At 38.1% G+C, this 26,425-nt stretch overlaps 2 protein-coding genes across 5 annotated transcripts in view; one reads left to right on the top strand and one right to left on the bottom strand.

The window, feature by feature from the left end:
- SUMF1 (sulfatase modifying factor 1) overlaps positions 1–5,828 on the top strand; it is a 70,188-nt gene extending 64,360 nt beyond the window's left edge. For both annotated transcript variants that reach the window (XM_014076143.2, XM_014076142.2), the window contains one exon: positions 3,614–5,828. In XM_014076143.2, coding sequence (XP_013931618.2) covers positions 3,614–3,727 — 114 coding nt within the window. In that variant the 3' untranslated portion in view covers positions 3,728–5,828. The remainder of the gene's footprint in view (positions 1–3,613) is intronic.
- LOC106557036 (histone-lysine N-methyltransferase SETMAR) lies at positions 110–24,789 on the bottom strand. Of its 3 annotated transcripts, none has more exons than XR_015695879.1 (2): positions 24,656–24,786; positions 110–1,244 (listed from the first exon to the last, which is right to left on the bottom strand). XR_015695879.1 is itself a non-coding variant. In XM_014076145.2 (2 exons), the coding sequence occupies exons 1-2, from the start codon at positions 24,728–24,730 to the stop codon at positions 19,215–19,217; spliced, it is 858 nt and encodes a 285-aa protein (XP_013931620.2). In that variant the 5' UTR covers positions 24,731–24,789; the 3' UTR covers positions 18,046–19,214. The 3 variants fall into 3 exon arrangements, 1 of the variants encoding a protein (XP_013931620.2); XR_015695880.1 differs by having other exon boundaries at positions 110–1,259; positions 24,656–24,780; XM_014076145.2 differs by lacking the exon at positions 110–1,244 and adding an exon at positions 18,046–19,997 and having other exon boundaries at positions 24,656–24,789.
- Between the last annotated feature and the right edge of the window lie 1,636 nt (positions 24,790–26,425).

Below are 26,425 nucleotides of genomic sequence, written 5' to 3'. Positions count from 1 at the left end.
TCAGCAAAACAAAACAAAAGAAAACAAAAACCATGCTATACAAAATTTGTCAATAAACTGCCTTATTCCAAATCTAGACATAAAACCATGTTTTAAAATCTTGCATGACTTTAATGGGGTGAAATGAATTTCCAGGCAATATGTTTAATTGAATGAACCTGAAGCATCTCACTCTGATCTTATTGGATAGGCTGGAATCATGGGAGACAGGTGGTCCTTCAGATAACTAGGCTCTTTGCCACGAAGGGTTTATAAATGACAACCAGCAATTGTTGGTTCCAGAGCGTCTACATGGATAGTCTGGTAGTACATGTTTAGATCAGATCAGATCAAGAGTTGGAAGAGACCTTATAGGTCATCTTGTACAACCCTCCCCCGCCCTCCGCTCAAGCAGGAGACCCTACACCATTTTTGACAAATGACAGTTCAATCTCTTCTTGAAAGCCTCCAGTGATGAAGCTCCCACAACAATCTGTTCCATTGGTTGATTGTTTTCATTGACAGAAAGTTCTTCCTTATTTCTAGGTTGAATCTCTCCTTGGTCAGTTTCCATCCATTATTCCTTATCTGACCTTCAGGTGCTTTTGAAAATAACTTTACCTTCTCCTCTCTGTGGCAGCCCCTCAAATATTGGAACACTGCTATCATGTCTCCCCTGGTTTTCCTCTTCACTAGACTAGTTGTGCGCAGTTCCTGTAACCGTTCTTCATATGTTTTAGTCTCCAGTCCCCTAATCATCCTAGTTGCTCTCCTCTGCACTTTTGTTGTACATGTTATAGTAGTCCAGTTATGAGATGACTAGGGCATCTGAAGGACTCTTCCACCCTCTAGTCCAGGAAGTGACACAACTTGACCATAGGATGAACTATATATACAAAGGTCACCTCACCACAGCTGCCATCTGTCCCTCGAGCAGTTCCTGCCAAATTGTGATTTTTAAAATGACACAAAGGAAAATGAATCATGGACATGATAAGCAATCATTTTAATTGCATTTAATTACATTAAATTGTTTTTAGTTAAAAATGATACATTTCTTTAAAATATAATTCAAATTAAATGTAGTTCAGTTGTTGTCCTGGCTGTGCCTTTTTCTTTGTCTTGCTCATTTCTTGGCTGCAGCCTCACACCTCCCTCAGAGGTCACTCACATCTCCCATGGTGCAGAGAAGGGAAAGAATTGCACTGAAGGAAGTACTTCTTATAGTGTATTTTTCAGCATATGGAAAGTCATGAAAGTGTTGCCTAAAAAGAGAACATCTGGAAAATTGAGGATGAATCCATTTTGAAAATATTAACTCTTAGCAGTCAGTAACTGATTTAAAACAAGACTTAAGCAAATTTTATAAATGGGAAGATATCCATGTGCCTCTGCACTCATTTGGCTAATTCCCAATGCAATGAATGCCAAGGTTTTTTTTTAAAAAAAAAAAACCTGTGCAAAGCAAAATAATGTTTAATTTATTCTAATTAAAAAGAATGTACTTTTTCTTCTGTAATGTTTTAAAAAATCTTATTTAATAAACATTGAAAAAAAATTCTGTGTAACACAGCTGCCATTTCTTTTATGACATCAAATATTCTACTTGATCTTATTTGGAGGTGAAACTAATGTCACACATTAATTAGCAGATCTGATTAAAATAACAGGATAAAAGTTTTCGGTAGAGATAAGCATTATGGCCCATTTTAGTCTACTGTATACAGGATATGTTTTCTTTATTAAGGCTGCTAAAAGTTCCTGCTACTTTCAAACTTGAGAGCATAGTTAAATAGCACATAATGTTTATGAAAAATTGTTTCATAAAGTCTCTGTCCATCTTGAGTGTATAGACATAATAAAGCTAAATACAAATCGAAGATAGTAAAACTTTCTTATCTTCCATTGCCGTTATGTGAAGCACTTTTCCTTAAATATAAAAAACGAAAATCCTAATGAATCTTTCCCTCATTTTTTTAGTTGAAAAAATAAAGTTCCTGCAACTTGATCATTTTTGCTATATTATTTTATCAGAAAAGCACAAATGCATAAATTTTGTTAGATTTTTTTTAAAACTGGACTTTGATCATATTCTAATTTATTTTGTATGACACTTTAAGAACAATTGATGAGAGATAAAGTAACACTTCTAGATTTAGAGTTATTAAATGCTGGCTTATTTTTGTTATTTTGCCTGCCAGCAAATGCTTATTGTGAAAATAGAACCCAAACCAGTCAAACTGTGACAAAGTATTATTTAAGGAAACGTTTATACTTAGAAAATCATTTTGTGCTATACAAATATATGTATTTCATATTTGCATAAAAGAGAAGCAGGCATCATACAAACCCAATATTCCTTTTTGTCTGAGGTTTCCTATATTTTTGCTAATCCCAAATGTGCAGAGCATTCGAAATTCTCTCTTGAGAATTGAAAAAGAAACCCAAATGTATGATATGCAAAATTATATATATTTAAAGCTATTATTTTCTTTATGTTTATATGACATAAGACTTACTAAATTACTTTATTAGGAGAAATATCAAGTATAAACATAGATTTTCTTTATTAAAATGATGTTTAGAAAGATACAACTATTACACAGAACATATATAAAGATTTTTTTTGCTGATTGTGCTCATTATTTGTAACTCCACTGTAGTAGAGAAATGTATCATTAAAAAATTAACAAAAATAGCTTGTGGTTCATTACTAGCAAAGCCATATCAGAAACCTTAAATTTCTTTGGAGGAAAAAATTGCACAAGAAGGTATACTATCTAAAGCTTTAATATTGAACTTATGAAAATAAAAAAAATGTATATTCAGTGTAGGATAGTACAGCACTTTTTAGATAAAATTAAAATATGAATTTTACTATGTAAAGGAGTAAATAATAAGTAATAAAAGTTTACCCATTGAAATAGATTGGTGTTTGCTACCACTTTATGTTCCTAGACAATATTCAATCAGATTTTTTAACACTGCAAACAGTAGTTCTTTTATTGCCCCCCACCCCAGCCCCAACCAGGAAAAATTCCCGGCAAAACACATCTGAAAATATACAGTGAGTCCCTATAAAAAACTGCTGTTCAGAGAAGCAGTGGTTCCATGTGATTCATTTAGCCCAATAGCCCCAGGATTATGATTAACGTGGAGATTGGAGGCTGTAAGAATAGAGTCAGAATGCATTTTTCTCTATCATTTATTTTTCATCTCAATGTATCACCACAAATATTCCGTCTGGCATAGACACTGTGACACTCCACTGTGACAAGACACTGAAATCACTATGGCAACAAAGATCTTATATTTGCCTACAGCTGCAATTCTCGAATGATAAAATGGTATCTTTTCTAGCATGGAATAAAATTAAAGAGGTGTTAAAAAGTGAGGAGGAAGTTAAAAAGAAATTAACCTGATCTTCCAACTGGTAAGAATCAAATTATCTTTGGGTGCCACTTGTTTCTGTCATGATGGGAAGCACCTGTTTAGTGAAGTCTAGATAGAAAATCACTCCCTTCCATGACTAATAGTCTTCCTGGCAGCTATTGCATTGCCATCTTGGCAAAGCTGTTATGATATGTTTCATCCATGGGAACACTTGTGGTAATCCGCTCATTCTCCTTCCTAGTCCTATTGCTATAGATATCGATGTGCAGCCCGAAGCCAAAATACGCCTGACAGCTCAGCTTCCAATCTGGGGTTCCGCTGTGCCGCTGACAGTCTGCCAGACTACTTAAAGTGACAAAGCTTGACAGCCCTGGAGGACAGAGAGAATTTCACCAGGCTTTGTGAAAAAGGATGCAGCTCAAAGATTCTACATTTGTCGTGCCAAACGAGAAGACACTGGAAATTCTGAATCTTTCAGCCAGCAGCTTTTGTTTTTTTTTGATCCCTGGTTGGTGAAGAACCTAGGTTGCATTTTCATTTAATGCGCGTAACGCAAAATACATTTGATCATTGAGTTGCTTTAAATTTAACAACTAAATCATGTCAGGCATAATTTTTTAATAAAAGACATTACCATTCAAATGATAGATCAATTTACAGAAGTAATTAAGTATCTTATATTTATTTATTTTTAAAAATGCATCTAATTAAGATGGAATAGCACACAGTGTTTGTGGGGATAAAAAACATCACAGATTAATCTGATCCAAAGAAATTTCAAAGCTGTTTGTATGTTATTTATGTTATGTTTATCTTACTTTCTTGTTCCATTGGTTTCAGTGGGTCTTAAATCCAATTCACATTCTTCAAGATTAATAATTTTGAAAATAAGCCATTATCTATTTACTGAAATATACTGATGTAATTTATGCTTGAATTAGTATGATTTATTGTTGCTTTTCCTAAAGATTGTTCTTATTTTTGATAATTATTGATTTCTTCAGCAGCTATCAGAGAGAAAGATTCCTGACCCAAGCCTTTGAAGATAACTTCCTAGGACCTCCTAGGACCCAGTGCCCAAATTTTGGAGGTCACTGTTTCTTGGCCCTCTCCCCACCGAAAGAGTTCCATGGGGCAAATATTTACAGTAAGTGTTGTGTTCAATGGGCACCTGCACCCTGTGGGCACTGGAATCTCTGTGGGGCAGCAAAAGAGCTCTCTCTTCACGAAGATAAGGTTTTTATTAGATGGTCCCCTGTTTGTCCTTTTAATCAGATTGCAGGGCCCAAGCAGTATTGGAATGTGTAGGGAACTCCACTCCTACCAGGAATAATAGAAAATAAACAATTTTTATATAACATAGAATAAGCCTGTGGGAGGACAGGCTGCCTGCAAAATAGCCAGCATCTGGGCTGTGGTCCCTTGCCCCTTTAAGATCTCTTCCTAAGTAGCCCAGCAATTTGTGGCTATGAAAGCTGAGTAGAAAGGCAGCTAGGTGTGGCAATGTTTTTGACATGAAAGGGAAACTGGTTTATATTTGGGAGATTGCAAAAGTCTGAAGCAGCCTAAGGCAAATAGAAGAGTTATTGTTCTGCAGAAGTAGGGGTCACAAAGAGAAGTAGTGGAAGAACACGAGTTGTATAGAATTGGGGAAGAGTGGTAGAGCAAACAGTGAACACTAGCTTTTTTGAGTGCTTGTGTATATGTTGCCTAGAGACCAGTAATGGTTATGTTGGCTCTCTGAGGTTTTGGATCCCACTGATTTGGATATATGTAAAAGAACCTGTGACAAATTTATTGGGGGATAAGACAGTTGTACCAAGTATTAGGAGGCTGGACAGGTATCTAAAAGGGAAGGGAAGGGAAGGGAAGGAAGGAACCCCATTAAGGACAGCAGCCCTGGTGCGCCTGCCTCATACCCACCATCTTGATTTGACTAGTTCCAAAAGTCTTGAGGTTCTGGAGCTAAATCCCAGGCCCAATCAGGAAGTACACTCTTCAAGCCTTTGCTTCCCTGAGAACTTCCATTGAATAACCTCTGGGGACAAAGTAACTTCTAACTCCTTGTCACTGAATCCCATCTTGTCTCACATGGGAAGAGGACAGTTATTTTAGAATCCTCTGTGGAGCAGGCGCCTCATTCTACTACAATAGAAACTTTCACCAGGTGATGTAAGGAAAAATGTATTTTTCCTTAAATGACTCCTTTTAACTATATGATTCTGTATGCAAAGAACCTGAGGGTTATAGATGGAAGCAGCTGCCAATATCTTTTCAGGGAATTACTACGACAATCCTGAGATAAATCATCTGTATAATGCAAATATGGAAAATGTGCATAAAGGCATCTCAGGTTATTATTTTTTGTACATTCTTATTACAAAGTATGCTGTTATTTCTTTTCAGCAGACCTTTGCAGAGCTGTAGGAGGTGTCTAATAAAACTTTGGAACTCTTTGGCTAAGTGTGGTTACTTAAAGGAATATATAAAACATTGGGATGACAAAATGAAGCAAGCAGTATGTATAGTAAATAATGTGATGCAGCCCAAATCCTGGCTTACTGTCTTCAGAGCTTTTAGCAAGTGCTGTTTTCAAAAAAGTTCTCCACTTACTTGAGAACAAAATCAGGGTGGTTTCTTAACATATTTAAAATAGAATAACAGAGTTGGAAGGAACCTTGGAGGTCATTTAGTCCAACCCCTTGCTTGAACCTATACCATTTCAGAAAAATGACTTCCGGTCTCTTCTTGAAAGCCTCCAGCGATGGAGCACCCACAACTTGTGAAGGCAAGCTATTCCACTGGTTAGTGTTCTCGCTGTTAGGAAATTTCTCCTTAGTTCTAGGTTTCTTCTGTCCTTGATTCGTTTCTATCCATTGGTTCTTGTTCTGCCTTCAGATATTTTGGAAAATATCCTTATCTTTGATTAGGACTAGGAACACAAGCTAGAAACAGGTAGACAATCAAGGAGCCATTAAGTGCCCTTTCCATAAGGAAAGTCATCTATATAATACTTTCATGAGATACAAGTTTTGAACTTACCGTATTTTTGGGAGTATAAGACGCACCTTTTTCCCTCAAAAAAGAGGCTGAAAATCTGGGTGCGTTTTATACATTGAATACAGGATTTTTTGCCTCCCGAAACTCCACCCCCTTCACCTTTAAGAGCTGAGGTGGCACAGTGGTTAAATGCAGCACTGAAGGCTACTTCAGCTGACTGCAGTTTGGCTGTTCAAATCTCACCAGCTCAGGGTTGACTCAGCCTTCCATCCCTCCGAGGTGGGTAAAATGAGAACCTGGATTGTTGTTGGGGGCAATATGCTTACTCTGTAAACCGCTTAGAGAGGGCTGAAAGCCCTATGAAGCGGTATATAAGTCTAACTGCTATTGCTATTCACTGAAATGGCCGTGCATAGCTTTTAGAAGGCTTTCAGAGAGCTCCTGGGGGCTGGGGAGGCCAGAAATGAGGGCAAAAGGGCCCCTTTCCCCCCCCCAGCCCCCAGGAGCACTCTATAAGCTTCCTAAAGGCTATCCATGCCCTTTTTGTTACAACAAATGGGCACGTTTTTGTTCATTTTTGCCCCACCCCACACCCTCCCAGGAGCACTCTACAAACCACCTAAGGGCTATTCTTTTTTGAAGAAAAAAAACGGGCCCGTTTTTGCGAAAAACAGGCCATTTTGGGGAAGTTTGCAGAGTGCAAAAACTTTTAAAAAGATTTTCCTCTTAAGAACCTTGCTGCGTCTTGTACTCCGAAAAATATGGTAACTTTTTAAAAAGCTGTCTCCAGATACTATAAGTTATGCGTTTCAGATTGTAGCATTTTTCTACACCACAATACAAAAGGTATTTTGGGCTGTGAGAAAATGAGTACTAGAAAACACTAATATTCTGAACCGAGTTCAAACACATCTGTATTTGTCTCATAGCTTTGATAGCAAAAGAGTTCAGATAACCACCTTGATACCAAAAGGAAAATTGTGCTCCAAGTATCTTTGGAAGATAGTACAAATCACCAATTGACAAATTATCTTTTCTTTATTTCCAGGGAATTTTTCATTCTATACAATTTAGCAAGTTTGCTTATTTTCCGAATTTCTCCCTTAACATTTGGGGACCAGTTTGGTGTATAGGTAGTTCTCATAATGGCACCTGGGATCAGAATTTCAATTGCTAAGCAATATGAATGCATGACATAGGATTACTTTACTTGGCAACAACAATCCTAGCAGTGGTACTTGCTGTGATATCTCCATGAACATATGGGTCATTAAGTGGGAAGAGACAGGAATCCCAGGCAAGGAACCTACTGGGGGAGGGAGGGGCTAGATGCCACAGGAGAGTGAGTCAGTGGGACAGTGATGTTAAAGAGCATAAGTGGGCACTAGGGTTCATGGGCAGAGATAGCAGTGTAATCAAATGTGAGACAGACAGAATTTTTAGGACTAGTCATAACTCTTTTTTTACACTGCCATTATGATTTTAAGCAGTTTTGAACAAATGGACATAACGCATTTGAGCTAATGGCTGCTCCACTCCCTCAACTGCGAACTCTCCCTGTTTTCTCACAGAATACAAGTGATCTTTCAACATACACTCAGGTGCTTATCCCCGTTTTCCTTTTATAATTGAAAACCAGGTATGGTGCAATGCTCTTCAGGCTGTCTTAAAGTCCCAGGGAAGAAAACAAAGGGAAGGAAAAGCTCACACTGGCCCTGCAAAGCTTTGCAAAACTGACTTGAATATAAGAAGCTTAAATGAAGCCTCTTGTGGGAAGATTCATAGAGCCATTCCTGAGTGTGGATCATTTTTGATTCTGGAATTTCAAGTTAGGAATAAATATGAGTGGATGTTTATACTATTCTAGTGAAAAGCAGAAGTACTGCGTTTCCCCGAAAATATGACATGTCCTCATAATACTGCCATTCCACATTTTTCTGGTGGGCAAAAATATAAGCCCCCCTCCCCCCTACATATAAGCCCCCTGGACAACCTCCCATCTCCCACCAAGCAGAGCGCTGCTCACCAACCTAGCAGTATCCCAAAGGTGCCAAGCCGTGGGAACCTGGGTGGAGGCAAAGGTGATCGTGTTGCTTGGCGCCTTCGGGATATTGCTAGGTTGGTGAGCAGTGCTGTGCCCAGCTGAAGAGGGGGGTTGCCGGGCGGCTGCTCTCTTGTGAGCGGGCTCCCAAAGAGCCGGGCACAGCCTCATGGGCGAATGGCTGTGTTGCGCTGTCCCAGCAGTGCAACACAACAGCCATGAAGTGACCACCCGGAAAACCCCTTTGCTCTGCACGGCTGGAGAGGGGGTTGCACAAGCGGCTGTTCCGCTCTCGCTCACCCACCTCCCAACGCATTGCCCAACTCTCATTACGGAGCCTGGGCACCTCCGCTGGCGCTCACATGGCTTGGTGATACCCCTAGGTCAGTGAATGGTGCTGTGCCTGGCTGCAAAGGGGGTTTGCCGGGTGGCTGCTCGTGAGTGTGGTCGGTTCATGGTTGTTGTGTTATAACAGCGCAACACAGCCTTTCTCCCATGAGGCTGTGCCCGGCTCTTTGGGAGCCCACTCACAAGAGAGCAGCTGTCCGGCAACCCCAAAACAATAAACCCTCCCCCCCCCAAACCCCAAGCCATATTTTGTAGGTAAAAAGAAAATAAGACCCTGTCGTATTTTCAGGAAAACACGGTACTTAAGGCTTTCTAATTATCTGAATTAAACATCTGTCCGGAATAACAACTGCCCCACTGAAGACTTCTCATTTAATTATGTAGTGAACTCACTATTTTTAATTCATCAAAATGAAGTACCAATCTATTAATGTTTCCACACTGAAAAATATGGACATCACTCTAACTACTTGGCCTTTGGAGAGAGGCCCATTAGAATATCTGTGTAATTTGTGTAATTCTTAATCACTTGCTTATCCATCCGCATCATCGAAAATTTTTGTCAGTCCAGCTGGGAACTAAGTAAATTACAACTTCTCCTACAAAATCTGTATTAGTTTATGTCACAAGTAATCAAAGTCTTAATGCAAAAAGGGTATTATGCTCTTTGAAGCAGCAATGAGCTTTCATGCTGAATGCCACAGGCTAGTGTTCTTTGTCCTGATTTTTCAACAACAGCTGAGGTTGGCATCTTCAGTTATTATTATAATACATATATTGTGGTGTTTCTTTGCACTATGGAGTTATTATTAAAGCATTCATCTTCTATCTCATCATATACAGGAAAGAGGGTTTTTTTTGTAGCTTTGATATTTCTGTATCTTGTACTAAGCTGTGTGTGAAATAGGAGAAAAAACATAGACAACTAATACTGCACATCTATAAGCAAACTAATGTCGACTGAATCCACAGCCCCACTCCCATTTTAGGGTTGAAAAATTACACAGGTTTCAGGATGGGAGTGTGATACACAGTATTGATAGTATAACATTTCTTCAGGTTTCATCACTACCGAACAATCAGGTTGGGAACAAATCCCCCAGGAAAAAAAATCTATATATGGTAACTAAGAGTCCGTACTGATCTGATGGCATATACCGTATTTTTCAGAGTATTAGACACTCTGAAGTATAAGACGCACCTAGCTTTTGGGGAGGGGGGTAATCTGCCTCCCAGCAATTTGCCTCCTTGCAACAAACAGAAAACAGTACAGACAATATACACTGTAGTGTTACATTTCAGACTATACAGATGCTGTTAAAATGGATGTGCTTTCTGGAAATATAGTTATACTCTGCTATTTAAAAGACTATACAATAGCACTGGGCCTCTTCAGATCAAGCATTTATTTTAAAAAGCTTCTTCATTTTGTCAAGCTGTCTAGAACAATAATAAAGCAGTCTTTAAAAAATAAGTCTAATAATTTGAACATTCTATAGGCATTTATAGTTATTGACTTACCTCCTTGCAGCAAACAGTCTGATTAGCACAAGAAAAAAAAATCTGCCTCACAGTAATTTGCCTTGTGGAGCAAACAGCAAGCTTCACTTTCAGTTTAAGCCCGCCTCCCGATCATCAGCTATTTCAGGCTGCAGGGATTGCTATAGCCTATTGCAGCCTCTGCAAGCCACATTTTCCCCATTTGCTGCAAGGAGGGAAATTGCTGGGAGGCAGAGGCCAAAGGTTGGGGGATGGTGGGTGGGTGGGGCTACATTCAGTGTATAAGACACACCCAAATTTTCACCCTCTTTTAGGGAGGGGAAGGTATGTCTTATAATCCAAAAATACAGTAATCATCAATTAGAAGTCTTCATATTCCTCTTCTAGTTCACATCTGAACTTGGGAGATATCTCAGCAATCAAGTGAACATTCAGATTCCTGCTGTACCAACATATGATTACTGTGGAAATATGACCCCTGCAGTCAAATAACAGAATGGCAGAGCACTGGAAGGGGCACGCTTGTGTTCACACTTGCCTTAGTGAGGACACCTATTTGTTTCAATACATCCAACAAAAGGAGGTGACCATTTCCTCATACAATTATGTTCCATTATTAAACTACTCTCAGCACTGAGAACTTTGTCTGTGTACAATGTACTTAAATCTGCTTTCTTGTAACTTAGCTATTATTCTCTTTAACATTAGCCAGCATTGTACAAACCAATCCCTTTGGTACATAATGTGACAACATGCTGCTTTTTTTCTTCCTGTTCTGTAAAACTTCCTCTCTGACTTGTTCCATTTTTTATGTGAATCTTCCCTTCAATTAACCAGAATTGAGTACAGTATTGGAGAATGTGGTCTATCTAAATGCAATAGTGGAATTAGCTCTTTAGTGATTTGAAGATGATTGTTCTTCCATGCAACATCAGATAGCAGCCACATCACATTGCTCATTCATATTCGGCCTGTAATGTTCACTTTGCTAGCTAACGTCTATGCAATGGTAAATACTACACTGCATATGTCTCACATGCATTATGAACCATCAAGAATAAATGTTGGCTGAACCCAGATGAGACACTAATAAATGGAAAGGGGAGGGAAATAGAAAAGAAAGTATTAATATATAAGTATATGTTCAATAATGAGATACAGAGAAAAAAATAGGACATGATAATGAAGAAAATGGAATAGGATAGGATAAGCATAAAATTATAACAGGATTTGGGATGGTATTCGGGAATACCATCCCGAAATACATCAGTTCAGAGTTGAAAAGAGATAACCACAACAATAGAAAATGAAAGGAGAAGAGAGGAAAGGAGAGAAGGAAGGAAGAGGACAGGAGAGGAAGGAGGGAAGGGATAGAAAGAGAAAGATAGGGTAGGAGGGGGAAGAGGAAGAGAGGAGTAGGGGAGAGGTAAGGGAAGTAGGAAAAGGAGAGGGGAGGAGGAAGGAAGGAAGTAGAGAAGGGAGGGAGGATGAAAAGAAAAGATAGGGTGGTGATAATACAAAATAAGAGCCAAGGTGGCGCAGTGGTTAAATGCAGCACTGCAGGCTACTGCTAGATCAGCAGGTCAGCGGTTCAAATCTCACCGGCTCAGGGTTGACTCAGCCTTCCATCCTTCTGAGGTGGGTAAAATGAGGACCCAGATTGTTGGGGGCAATATGCTGACTCTCTGTAAAACCGCTTAGAGAGGCCTGAAAGCCCTATGAAGCGGTATATAAGTCTACTGCTATTGCTATTGCTATAAAATAGGTGTATGGGATTGTAAGCAAAGCAACCCAGAATGTATATTTTAACCTGTTATATGGACAAATAAATATGTAAAAGTGATAAAGATAAATAAGAGCAATAACTATGTGAATGTATACCTGTAACTATGTATAAGAGAATAAAAATAAAAATCTTTTTAAAAAAAGAAATGTTGGCTTGGGCAAATGAGATATCTAGATTACTCGGAGGCAGGAAGGCTTACTTCAATTACCACTAGAATATTTATAGGCAGCTGAAAATACTGGTTTCCTGGTGATTTTGCTATTTAATCTTCCATTCATATGTGACAAAATGTTCAAGTTTTTTCAGAAGATTGAAGATTCAGTGGGGCTGAAGTTCAAATATATTCAACAGTTCTGAATACTTTGCTTTCCAGTCCAACTATGCATCTGTAAATCCCAACACAGCCAATCTCATGATGGTGCACTTGACCATTGCAATTGCATTGTAGTGTACAATATTGGTAAAATATTAATTAGATCATGCTACTGCTTGATGAGAAAGCTGACTTTTATCTTAAAGATAACTTCATGATGATAAATTAGTTGCTGGTTTCCTGCACAAATTTATATTTAATCAACCACAATTGTAGGTAAAATAAGTAATTGTAAGTAAGTTGCTTCCTAAAACCAGTTTCTAGTACTGGAAGCATTTTATTTTATTAATAGAGAGCATGGCAGAAAATGCCTTTAACTCACAGATGGAAAAACTATCTTCACAACTACTACTGGGGTTATAATTTTTGCCTCCTTGGCTCAATGGAATATATGAGAAATGAAAGAAACATTTTCATCTATGCAGCAATCCAGTGTATCGCAGGACACTCCCACTTTGCAATTCTGTCCTTTCTTAGAAAGAAGATTGATAAGAAGTCAAAACAGATGTCCATATTGGCAGCTAGTCCATATTTCTGGCTCTTACATATATTTCTGTTCACAAATTCATCATGTGCAAACATCTTTAAATCCAATCTGCTACGATCTTTCTGAATCCTCTCTTGCGCATCGTACGAATTATTAGCAAATAAGGGAATCTGAGAAAAAGACCTGAAAAGAGATCTTATTTTGGGAAACAGTCTATTAAAGTTGCTAAAAAAAGATGGAGTATAGTCCTTCTAACTCTCAGTGCAGATTTAGTTCCTTGTTTTCCAGGTGCTAAGAAAAAAATGGTTTCACAGAACATTGTATAACAATCTTGCTGTTTCTCCCTCTCTCTTTGCATTTCTGCCAAATTTGTTAGACAATATCACTAATCTTCTTAAACACATTGGCAGAAGCCAGGAAGCAATGCCATTTCTACTGCAGGAGCCCCCATGTTTGTAACCTAATGTGATATGCATGATAACACTAAGCTAGCAGAAATAAACAATACCTCAGAAGGCAAGCTCAGGATCCAAAAAGTTCTTGACAGACTTGAACAATGGGCCCTATCCAGCAACATGAAATTTAATGTGGAGAAAAGCAAGGCTTTACACCTAGATAGGATAAACCAAAGGTACAAGTTCAGATAAGGAAAACCTGGCTCAAAATAGTACCTGCGAGAAGGACCTTGGAGTCTTAAACTTAAACATGAGCCAACAGTGTACAACAGCAGCCAAAAAAGCTAATATAATCCTTGGTTCTATAAACAGAGGCATAGAATCAAAATCACATGAAGTATTAATGCCACTTTATAAATCATTAGTAAGACCACACCTGGAATACTGCATCCAGTTTTGGTCACCACATTATAAAAAAGATATTGAGACTTCGGAAAAAGTGCAAAGAAAAGCAACTAAGATGATTAAGGGCTTGGAAGCAAACACATGTGAAAAACAGTTGCAGGAATTGGGTATGTTCTGTAATAAGATGGCTCCACTTGGACATTGCATTGCATGAAACTAAGAAGTTTGTACAAACTTCTACTCCTAGTCTGGAATAAACCTAAGAGGAATTCAATTTCCTTTGCTTGTTTTTGATTAATCAGTTAAGTGGTTGGGTAAAACAATCCCCTAGAGTTTTCAGACAGCCAACCAAATTCAAACTTTAACTTTCAATTTAACTGAAATTAGGAGCAAAACTTCTGTCTCACTGGAGAAAAGGACAAGATCAAAACTTATCTAAGCTTATTGTTTTTGCATTAAATAAGGGGTTTTACATCTAAATGTCATCAGCACTCCAAATAATTCAATATGTCATTTAATAACAAATGATTATCAAAAGGTCTACCACATCCATGGCCAAAATAAACAGTAATTACTTGATTTTATTTTATGTGTTAATTCTGCCTACTCTCTACAATTGGCTGTGTTTCCATGTCCATAATTTTATTTTGTGAACTAGCTATTGACACCCCCAAACTGATTTTGAAGTCAATTCAGCTTATCTTTATCTTGATGAAAGAAGTGGTTTAAAAGAGAGTAATAATTTGCCAAGAACAAATCCTTAATCTGAGAGAAGAGCTGGAATTTTATTGAATTCCAGCTGCTTAAGGCTCCTGAAAGAGGCAGATATCTTCACGTTACACAAAAAAGCGCCTTTGAAGTATTCACCAAATCAAGCAACAATATAACTTATATGAGTTTCCCTTGGCAAGCTCAAACCCACATATCAACATGCAAACTGAAGTTAGTCAAGCTTATAAGTGTTGATTGATAAAAGGAATTTAAATTTAAATTTGATTGCGGGGGATGGGGGAAGACAAGGGGCTCTGTTGTGCAGGAAAGGAATGCATTTTGGGTAAAACACAATTATGCATTGGAAAATACTGTATTGCTTCCATATTTGTAGAGAAGTTGCTTGATGAACTTCTGCAGCTCTCACTAGACTCAAGTGAAGGGAAAGGAAAGGAAGAGGTGCTAATTAATATATACGCTTAGGAAAAGGGAAAAACCAGGAGCCCAGCATTTCATCCTTTTACCAACTGCAAGATTGTGAGGGAAAGGAAAACACCTTATAGGGTATGGAACTTCAAGGCATTCACATGACGCCTGAAAAGGCAATGGTGGCTGCACTGTTATGATAGGATTAACTTACAGCTTCATCTGTTAGCTGCAATTGGTGGCTTTCCCAGACCTGTTTTGCCAAGAGAGAGTGAGTGATGGGTAAAATAATCAAGGCACAAGCCCTGAAAATAAGATCTATATCCAGCAAACCTGACATGATATCCTTGTTTTCCCATCCATCTAAGATTTCATTTGTACAAACTCTTGAGATTCTCTCTGTGGGCCTTTCCTTTTCAATTTGGAACATGTGGCTTTATACATATATTACAAGAGGTATAAATGACATTTAAAAATTCTGTTGCTGGTAAAACATATTTTGCTCCAGCAAAAATGTGAAACATGGCTAAAATAGAAAAATAAAATACAGATGGCAGTTAGGTTTCTCAGAGTGAAAAAAGCACCTCAAAAGATTTATCCTACCAATACTATCTGCCTGTCTGTTACATAGACATCACAAATTATGTACGTAGGACTTGCAACAAATCTTCATATCTTAACATTTGTTTTTGCCAAGTTTCTAAGTAGGTAATTTAGTGAAATTGAACATATCCAGCTTTTAGAAAATTTTCTCAAATATTTCATATTTTGCCATCTGTTTCAAGGTTCCTCAAGCATGCAGACACTTAGTTGTTTTGGCTGAGTTTCAGCTGATATCCTTTAGTAAAGAATATACTACAGAATGGCAAAATATATAATCCATAATGGAAAATTATGGAAAGTTCAAAGTAGAATATGAACTTCTGTTCATATTCCTTTATAATTAAGAGTCATATTCTCTTCTAAATGTTTGTGTCTTATTTTTAAAATCTATATTCCATTAGATTAATATTTTCTGCTTTTCTGCTGTTTAAATTTTAAGCGTAACTATTTATTTCATGTTAGACTGGAAAGTTACTATGATACAGTTGAACAGAAACAGAATCAAGACTATTTTGATAGCCACAAACTGAAGGATAAATGCAATTCTTTTTCCCTTACTTGTTGCATAAATATGACATCAACCTTTTCAGAATCTGATATTGTCTTTCTAATATCTGCTATTCCATACCAGAAAAAAAGATGGATTGATTTCTGAGGTTTGATGGAAAGCAATGGCTATTAATTCATATTTGGGGTTTGAAAGAGATAATTTAAATTTATGAAGTCACAAATTTAATTATGCATATAAACTTGGTTTTCAAGTTATTAATTTATCGTGTTTTCAAACAACAGCATATTAAACATATACCATCCATCTCCCAATGATAGCTATAGATATCATTATATAATTACATTCCTCACATCTAAAGAGAAAGGTGGGAGCCTAACTTTTAGTTTTTTCTGGAACTAAAGAGAACAAAGAAAAAAGAGAAAAAAAGAAATTTATCTGTTCAGAGAGCTTTAATTACATTTATAGAGGGGGTGGGAAGTTATCATCCAGCCCTCTCCCAGAAAAATGAAATATCCTAGGAAACATTGAAAAGGCAGAATATTTCTCTGGATATGAAAAGAAAGAAAAGACAGAATAGTTGCCTATAGCTTCCTGCCCATCCCCACTGTTAATGGCCCATTAAGAAGGCCAAGCTAGTCCCTTTTACATGATAAAGACTTCTCCACTGCAGCACCAGGGGGATGGGAGTAAAGGCATGATAATATTGGCTCTTTACTCAACTGACCACATGGCATCTGAGAACTCAACTAAACCTGGATTCAAAATATAGCCCAGAGAGTTGTCCCTGCATGGCCCTATGGGAGTCTGACAACCAATCAGAATACATTTCTTACACAGGAACAGGAAACAGAGAGGTGGGACTAAACAGGCTATAAAAAGCCTAGCAAGCCCCTCCTTCAGCCCTTCTCTTCTTCTCCACCAACATTGAAGCATGTGATCACCTTTTCTGTTCAGGACTCAAGCCATGTGGCCCTGTCCAACAATAAACCATCTTTCCAAGCAGCCTCCATGTCTCCAGTGTCTTTTTTCCCACTTGGAGCTGAACTCAGGAAGACATTTCTTTCATCAAGGGAATGCAAGATTTACAAATATAAAAGATGAATTTAAAAATGTGAAGAATTAGCAATATAAATGAGATAGAAACATTAAACTAATAGGTGAAGAAGATACAATGTGACACTACTGGATTTAAAAAAGAATTCTGCTTGAGATTAAAAGTTGCTGAAGCCTTAAATGGGAAGATGAAGACCTGGATACAAAAGTGGACCAGGTGTAGAGAATCAATACAAGAAATGGAAAGTTAAATGTACTAGAAATATATTTGTGTACTTTGTCTGCAAGAGCACAGGGGACCAGATCTTACTATAATTATCTTAACGCCAACTTAAAAATTAATACTGCTAGGCTACTGTGTAAGAGAAAAGAATACAAAATTGACCCATTTGTTCAGGAATAAGAGAATAAGTACGATTATAAAATGTTGGACACATCCATTTTTGGGATGGAACAAACTTTAATTTGTGCTGCTTTCAATTCCTGATACAAAACATGCACACACACAAATACACACACAAAAGCAGAAGAGTTTCTTGATATTGAAGATAAGCTTGAGTGGTCATAGAAATAATGTTTGTACATATTTAGGAACATTTAACTTACAAAAATAAATATCATGTCTTTAAATGTTTATGCTTAGCAGCAGTGATATTCCTTAGAAATATTTTCTTTCATGGCTTAGAGGGCGTTGAAGATTAGTAGGTCAATATAGAGCTGTCAAACACCAGAAACTGACGAATGAAATGAGAAAGACAGAGCATGGAAGAATTCTACCTCCTTCTCTCTTTAAAGATTTACAGGGTGGTAAATGAATTTTGATCCAGAGAAACATTAGAGGGAAAATGTCTATGGAGATTCTCAATCATCCAAGTCATAGTTGACCCAAATTGGAAAGTCCAGTTGCCTTTTTTTTAAGAAGCAACTGGACTTCTACCAACTAGTTTTTCTTTGAAGATGTTTCACTTCTCATCCAAGCTTCTTCAGCTCTAAATGCCTTCAAAGAAAAACCAGAAAGCCCAGTTGCCTCTTGAAAAAAGCACCTTTTGGATTAGGGAAAAATATTTTTAACACAGAGTACAAAACCAGCTCATATCAGGTGACCACTGATATATGTTAAATGATAGTTCATATAGTATTTTTTCCAGTAAGCAATCTTAACAAATTGTTACTGTACATTCATTCACTAATCTGACCTGCTGCTCCTTCTCCTTTTTAATGCCAACATATAAAGAGGAACAATATGGAGCCAATAATTTTATTATCAATGCTTGGGCATAACCATAAGTATTAACAAAAGAAATGGCAACCAGAAAGTGCATATTGGCTTTCCTCCCCCTTTCCCATACAAAACCCTTCCCTCTCTGTATTGTGGAATTATATTGTGGGAAGAAGGGCACAAATGTAGCCTCTCCCCCTAGCATAGGGGTGTCAAACTTAATTTCATTGAGGGTCACATTGAGGGTATTTGTCATCAGGGGAAGGGGTGTCAGGTGGCTGTGGCAAGCTCGACGTCACTCATCACTGTGGTGGCCCAAGCACTCTGCCAGCGAAAACACAGCTCAGGAGGGCTACTCCATTTTCACTGGCAGAGGCACCGTGGGCCAGTCCTTTGCTGTTTCCAGGGTGGCCTCACAGGCCAGATCTAAGCACCCCGTGGGCCGGATCCAGCCCATAGGTCTTGACTTTGACACCCCTGCCCTAGTATGATGTTGCATAATCCTGAAATTATTTGGTGAAGACTGGGACTGAGAAAAAGAACTTGAGGATGACTCCTCCTTAGCAGAATCCCATGGCAATGAGAGAATTGTTACAGATTGATTTAATGATCCAAACCCACCACAAGGCAGTGAATATGGCTTGAAAGGAAAAAGGCTAGCTCACCCTTGTCCCAATGTCTCTTGATATTCCATTATCACTTCTTGCACATTCTTCAGGGCAAGATTTCAACCAATCTGTTTGGTACAATATTTACAACTTATCTGATACTGACATATTTCATGTTACAACGGATATTCTGGATGGAAAAACATTTCATCGATGCATAATTAATCGTTCAGCCACTCAAACAAGCACCTCTGCATTTCATGTGTGGGGATGTCTGTATGTAAGGCTGATTTTTATCACTGCTGGACATTCCTGCAAGCAAGCTTTAAAAGAAGCACCCAGCTGTTCTTTTCAGCTTCAGACTTTTCCTTCAACATTACTTTCTCTTACCATCTTTGAGGAATAAAGAACTGTCAAAAGGCAAGAAGCCTGTACATGATTTAGTTCTACAAAAGCAAGGTTTCTTTGATACTTGCTGTTCTTGCTTGCTGCCTTGCTCTTCTATGGGAAAAAAATTATGATACCTTCCAGAATAATCGTATGAAAGCTCTTCGCCTGCACCGATGTCGCGGTCAGCAAAAAGTGCTAACTTAGGCACCATTGAATCTATTCGGACAGGCACCATAAAGAGGTTGGGCTCACAGGAGTGGTTCAGGAATCTACCAACATTGCCGATATATGTGGGGTCTACGAAAGTCTCTATTGTCGTCCCATCATACAAGTGTTCCCTAATTGCTATAATGTAATTTGAATCACTTGATGTCTGCAACTGAGCCCTTTTACGTGCTTCATCAATGCCTAGAATTTCCCCAGCATATTCACACACAAATCGTCCTTTGGGTATGAATTCCCGGGTGCGAAGTCCCCACCCTTTCTCAGTGGTCTTGAATACTTCCAGCTGGAACTGTAAGCCCCGTTGAACTACTCTATTTTGACACATCTCTCCACAGTGGCACATAGCGTTGCATTCAAAAATAGGCTTTGAAAATCCCAGTTCACTTCCTTCCGTCTCCATGGATAAGTTTTTATAATTTTCTCCATAGTGAAGACAAGAACATGCTGGAGCCAGGCAGGAAGCAGAATGACAGCTGCACCCCGAGAAAGAGATCTCAGATGGGTCTGGTTTGCCTCCAGCACCAGGCACATGATCAGGACTATACTGAAAAAGAAAACAGAGGAAATTAACTTGAGGGCTATCTACTCATAGCTGAAGAAGCTGGCATAATATATTGTGTAAAAAGGCAAAAGAATACAGAATAATACATTTGGAAGAGACCTTGGAGGTCTTCTAGTCCAATCTCTTACTCAAGCAGGAGACCCTATAGCATTTCAGACAAGTGGCTGTCCAATCTCTTCTTAAAAGTCTCCAGTGATGAAGCACCCACAACTTCTGAAGACAAGGTGTACAACTGGTTAATTGTTTCTCACTGTTAGGAAATTTCTTAGTTTAGGTTGTTCCTCTCCTTGATTAGCTTCCATCCATTGTTTCTTGTCTTGCCTTCTGATACTTTGGAAAATAGATTGACGCCTTCTTCCTTGTGTCAGCTCCTCTAATATTGGAACACTGCTTTAATGTCATCTCTAGTTCTTCTTTTCATTAATATCTACAAAGATTTTCCCTACCTTTGCTGAAATAGCGCTGAAATATCAGCACATGCAATGTTTAGAATGAGTGATTATATATATTGGCTTAAAAAGTGGGTAAAATAGAAATGTCTTAAGAGACCATCTATCCCTATAGACATATCAACATCTGTTTTACTTACATAAAATGTCATGTACTGTAATGTATTTTGACAATTTGTATGCAGTTCAAAAATGGGTGAATACCCCCCCCACACACACACAACCAATATTAAATCTTTTTATCACTTTCTAAATTATACACACACATACACATACATACATTCATTTAGAAAATGATAAAAAGATTTGATTAGTGGTGAAATATCTTAAGAGACCATCTATATCTAGATAGCCTGTCAGCAGTAGATACAATGCTATCTACTTCATTATGGCAACTTATACAGAGAATTTGAGTACTTGTCTATTATAAGAACAGATTTTGGTGATATTAAATGTTCAATTGTACATTGTATTTTCATCCAGATTCTGCGAAATAACTCATGTGAGGTCAAAAAGGAGACAGCATATTCTCCTTTTAAAAGTCTATGATTCATGCATTCAATTTCTAGTTAACAAATGAATTATTCCTTGCAATAGTTTTGTTTCCAAATGAACATGTGTGAAAGTAAGACAGGAAAAACATGAGGAACAAAAGAGGTCTGGAAAGAAACATTAATCGGATATGAACAGTATTTTTTTAAAAGAACAAATTATGTCCAGTAACCACAGAAGAAAATGCTCATCTTTTAAAACCAATATCAGTTTGTTACTTGGCAGAAGTCTAAAGCAAACTAGATAATTGTCATTTTATCATTTTCCTCCCTTGCTTCTAGCATGATTTCTTCAAAATTTATTTCTTACTATGTAGATGCTTACCCACAGGGCTCAATTGAGGATGCATACATAATTTAATTCCTCTAAAGTAGCTTATTAGCTGAAGCAAGAATAAAATTATCTTGCCAGCCTACCAAATCTCTTGTTTCTAATTTTATGTGATGGGACAGCCATAATTTTGGACATTTTAGATAACAAATGTATTCTTTAATTACAGAAAGAAAAACTTGGAAAAAGTTGTTATTCCACATATTGAAACAAAACCACAAATGGGGAGATGTAAGACATTACAACTGATATAATATGCATGAAAACAGTGCTATGAGAATGCACTGCTTTATCAGGCTTCTACTAATTCACCATTTCTTCATGAAAGGATTCTAAATGATCTACTGTAACTAAATATTAAAAGAGCTGTGGTGGCGCAATGGTTAGAATGCAGTTCTGCAGGCTACTTCTGCTGACTGCTGGCTGCCTTGCAATTTGGATCTAACCAGGCTCAAGGCTGACTCAGCCTTCCATCCTTCCGAGGTCAGTAAAATGAGAACCCAGATTGTTGGTGACAATATGCTGACTCTAAAAATCGCTCAGAGAGGGCTGTAAAAAACACCATGAAGCGGTATATTAGTCTAAGTGCTATTGCTAAAGCAATCCTGTGCATTTAGACTGGGTGATGGTTTGAAAATAATAACCAAGGATATTAAAGGATATTAAAACATAACTGTGTTATGTTTGTTATATAGTGAATCTTAAGTTCCAAAAATGCTGATGTCACAGAAATAAATATTTTTTAAATGTCCAGGATTTTATCACATGTAAGAATCTATTCATTTGATGGCTTTCAAAAGCAGCTTGTTAAATTCTCTGACACTCTGATTAACTAAAACTGTAGTTTCTTCTTGGAATGAAAGTGTAATTAGATTGCTCCTAATCTCCCTTATACATCAACCCTAGGGGTTACCTTGATGCACAAATGAGCTCTGGTAGATGAAACATCAGAAGACACACCTAAAGTATTGCTACAGAAAGATAAGAGGTCAATCCAACACATGTAAAAGCTAGCACTAAGGACTATGTTGTGACAATAAGGGAAGCCTTAATATTTTTCTGCTCATACAGAGAATGCCTCCATGGGTGGGAATGGACAAGCTATAGGAGCCATGGTGGCACAATGGTTAGAATTCGGTATTGCAAGCTAATACTGCTGGCTCCCAATTGCCAGAAATTTGGGAGTTTGAACCCCGCCAGCTCAAGATTGATTTAGCCTTCCATCCTTCCAAGGTCAGTAAAACGAACACCAAGTTTGTGGGGCAATATGCTATTGCTATTGTTCCACCTAACTTTCAACTTTTCAGTTTAGAACTTAGATAGCATTGATGATGACACTTGTGGATTACTTCTGGTGGACCCAGAATGAGAGTGGTACCCATGACATCTTAGCATTTTTCAGAACCACCTGAAATAATCTCTTTTTTGACTAGCTGTAGGCACTGAGAGTGGAGGTATTGTTCTCTTTCCTGGGACTAGTTCCATCCAGTGCTGGGGACATAGAGGTGATATATAATTCTAGGGCACTGCACTATAGGGTTTCTTGGGGTTCATCACTTTCCCCTCCCAGTTAAGCCTGACATGAAGATGCTGGGTGAGATCATCTGATGAAACATGATCAAATATCAGTATGCTGATATCCAGATGTATATTTTTCTCATCCAAGTACAGACCATGGCCACATCTTCTTAGTTGAGCCCAGTCATGGTCAGCCACACACAACTGCAAAATTATTTTTTAATCTTTTATATTAAGAACATTTAGTAACATTAACAATCTTACATTAAAATACTTTGTACAGTATTTATTTCAATAGAAACTTGCAGTGAAACATTTCTTGAGGTAACAGCACACAATAGTTTTGCCAGAACAAGAGTGACCTCTAATGGATTTTATGGATTATTCAACACTAACTCGAAGGAAAGCAAAACTGACTTTTTTCACAAAAGTTTCTTTATCATCTGCATAAAAAGTATACATTAAGCTAGAGATATAATGAAAACCATATTCTGAATTTATGTCCCTCATACAACCATTAAGCAAAACAGTTTGGTCTGGTGGTTAAGGCACCAGGCTAGAAACTAGGAGACAATGAGTTCTAGTTTCACTGTAGGCATGAAAGCTTGTTGGGTGACATAGGCAAGAAGATTGGTTGGATCAGTTACTCACTCTTAACCCTAACAATTCACAGGGTTCTTGTGGGAGAAAAATAGGAGACTGCACTACAAATCAAACCATAGATCTAATCAATAAACTATTTGGAAAGCAGTGCAGGAAAAGTTATTGTTCATTGTCAAAACTGAAGAATGGAATTGAACTGCATCTTTAAGGATCAAGACTGAGGTAACTATTTTTAGTGTGTACTTTCTTTAAAAACAGTTCAAACACTTTTAGTGGTTTCAAACACTTTAAAAATATTTTAATCCAAGAAAAAAAAATAACCCAGGCTTTATAGATACATTTAACCTAATTTACTCTTGACCAATGAACATCTAAAATCTACTTATATTAATGGAGTTTGATTAATCTATCAGCCTCAAGCTGCTTGCAAAGACATTTCAGAACTACTTTATCAATTGATATAGTTTTATTGTTTTTTAAAAAATATAGTTTTTATGTCATGTGGTGGTTAGGGTTAGGGTGCAGGCTGTTGGGAATGAGTCTGTGGTGTCTGCATCTCAAACAGAAACGCAAACGGTTCCTGTAATCTACATTTGTGGGGGGGGGGGGGTCCGTTCATACTCCCGCACCATTCGAAGGGTGTTCATCCCAAAGTGCATTGCTAAATGTCTATGGAGATTCTCAGTCATGGTTGTCCCAAAGGTGCTTTTTTTATCAAGAGACAACTTGACTTTTCTTTGAAGACTTTTCTCTTCTCATCCAAGAAGCTATAAAGTATAAGTCCTTCCATTCCCCACCATCCATCCAGAGCTGAAGAAGCTTCTAGGATGAGGAGGGAAACGTCTTCAACGAAAAACCCGAAAGTCCAGTTGCCTCCTGGAAAAAAAGCACCTTTGAAACTCACTCTCGGCAGGTGCGTCGAAAGCGCCGTTCACGCAAACCCCTTCCGTTCCATTCTACGGCCCCGCCCCATGACCACTGAATTCTAGGCATTGTAGTTTTCGGAAGATTAAAGCTTCCGCTGCAGATATAGGAACAACCAGCCCACAGAAAACTCTAATTCCCAGTGTCCCTTTCGATGCTACCGCTGCGGTTTTAAACAGCCCTTCATTCCGTACTAGAAAACATAGCTTTCTATCGGTCCCTGGCCGCAGGCTTCTGCTCAGCTCCTTCTTTCTCCTCTCTCACCTGGAAAACCGGAAGTTCCTCCAACCGCGGCCACACGGATACCGGCAGAGGCTCCAGGCCGCGACTCACATCCATGCTCCGTCTCCAGCTGCGAGGAAAACAGCAGTACCTTCGGCCTTCCTTTGTTCCGCCCTTTCTGCCGGGATTGGCTGCGCACGGCAGTTTCGTTTTACCAATAGCGAGCTTCAGCCAATGGCAAAAGGGAATAATTTTTGGAACGTTCCTCGGTGTCTTTTCAAGACCAATTTAATAGAGTAACAGGGCAGAGTAGTGCACAGTACGGTGCTTCTGGGTTTCATCTGACACTTTCTCTTTACCTGTCTTTCTTTTTCTGGAAAAGGTTAATGTAGAAGAAGACGGGGTTTTAGCTAGAAATAGTTGGTTTCCCCACCCTCAATATCGGCTTGTCTTATGCGGAGCAAACTGTCACTCTTATTATGAGGAAAGGAGGAAAATACCCTAAAAGGGCCAATTTCACTCACAGATTCAAGCCTTTATGCATTTTTCAGTTATTGCTGCAACTGTCCATTTCAAGAATTATTTGAATACTGATTTTAAAAAGGTTGATGAGGAAATACACATCGACTAGAAATGCGATCGATCCTTGTTAGGTAGATTTCGTTTGCATGTGTTTTGGATAAGTGAAAGTACTTCAGATTTGTTGCTTCTAAGTGGCGCGCTTTTTTTTTTAACATAGTTGATTCGTATATTGCACGGACCCATAATTAGTTTGTTTGATTTTGGCCTGGTACAGCTATCAAAGTTTTCATTGTCTCTTTACTGCCTTCTAGCTTTTTGCGAAGTAGCCCTAGTTTTGTATAGTGTGTGAACAGGGCCATTGTAGCTTGTAAAAAGTTTGCCTTCATCCATGTAAAATGTTTCTAACCAGTGACTTGGGGTAAATGTGTAGTACTATAGACAACTGTAAATTGGTAAAAACGCGATGAGGAATAGAATAGAATAATTAAAATTAAAGAATAGAAGAATTTGAATTAGAGAAATAGAAATAGAATTACAGAATTAGAATTAGGAAATTAGAAGAATAGAATAGAATAACCTTATTGTCACAATGTGCAGTAATTGGCATAAATTAAAATGAAATGTCATGAATCTACTCTTATCTTAGTAGGGGCTAAGGTGCTGGGCTACAAATGAATCCAGACAGTGTTACCACACAATATGCTACTTGGCCATAGTGTATATGTAAGTGTTTTTGGGCATTAGGGCCCCCTGGTTCTGGGATCCTTCTATCTCTTCTTTTGGATGGCATTGTACTACCTCAAAAAGAGTCTATACATATGTATTAGTCCTTGACAGCTGGAGGAAAATGCTTGGTGCACTTTAAAAATGTGCAGTAATTAATACTGACCATTAAGTAAATTGGAGCGAATCTATTTGTTATTTTTCATACTTTTTGCCAAGTATCTGAAACTACACAATAGCTGCTCATTTTATAAATGTCTAATGACACATTTTCTGTGAAAGAAACAGCCACTGCCTTCTCAGTGGACCCCCTGTTATAAGGCCAAGCTCATTATCAATGGGTTAGAGCTGGATTTTTCTTTGATGAGCAGTCAAAGATCATTTTCAAAGCCCTGACAAACAGTTGAGGCACCCTACTGTTTACTAGGGAGATGTGCAGCCCTAATGAAGCACATTAGAGGTGGAGGAACCATCAAATCAGATGTCACAATGTAAAAAAAAAAAGTCACCACTGCTTCTCATCTATATCTGAGAAAAGAGGTAGACAAGGTGCCGACTCCTGGAATT

The sequence above is a fragment of the Thamnophis sirtalis genome, unplaced genomic scaffold (genome assembly GCF_051295495.1).
Source record: "Thamnophis sirtalis isolate CommonGarterSnake01/CBP01778 unplaced genomic scaffold, rThaSir2_p1.2 scaffold_3, whole genome shotgun sequence".
NCBI classification, from domain to species: domain Eukaryota; kingdom Metazoa; phylum Chordata; class Lepidosauria; order Squamata; family Natricidae; genus Thamnophis; species Thamnophis sirtalis.
The sequence above is the reverse complement of the archived record's forward strand: the minus strand, read 5'-3'. Positions and strand labels throughout refer to the sequence as shown.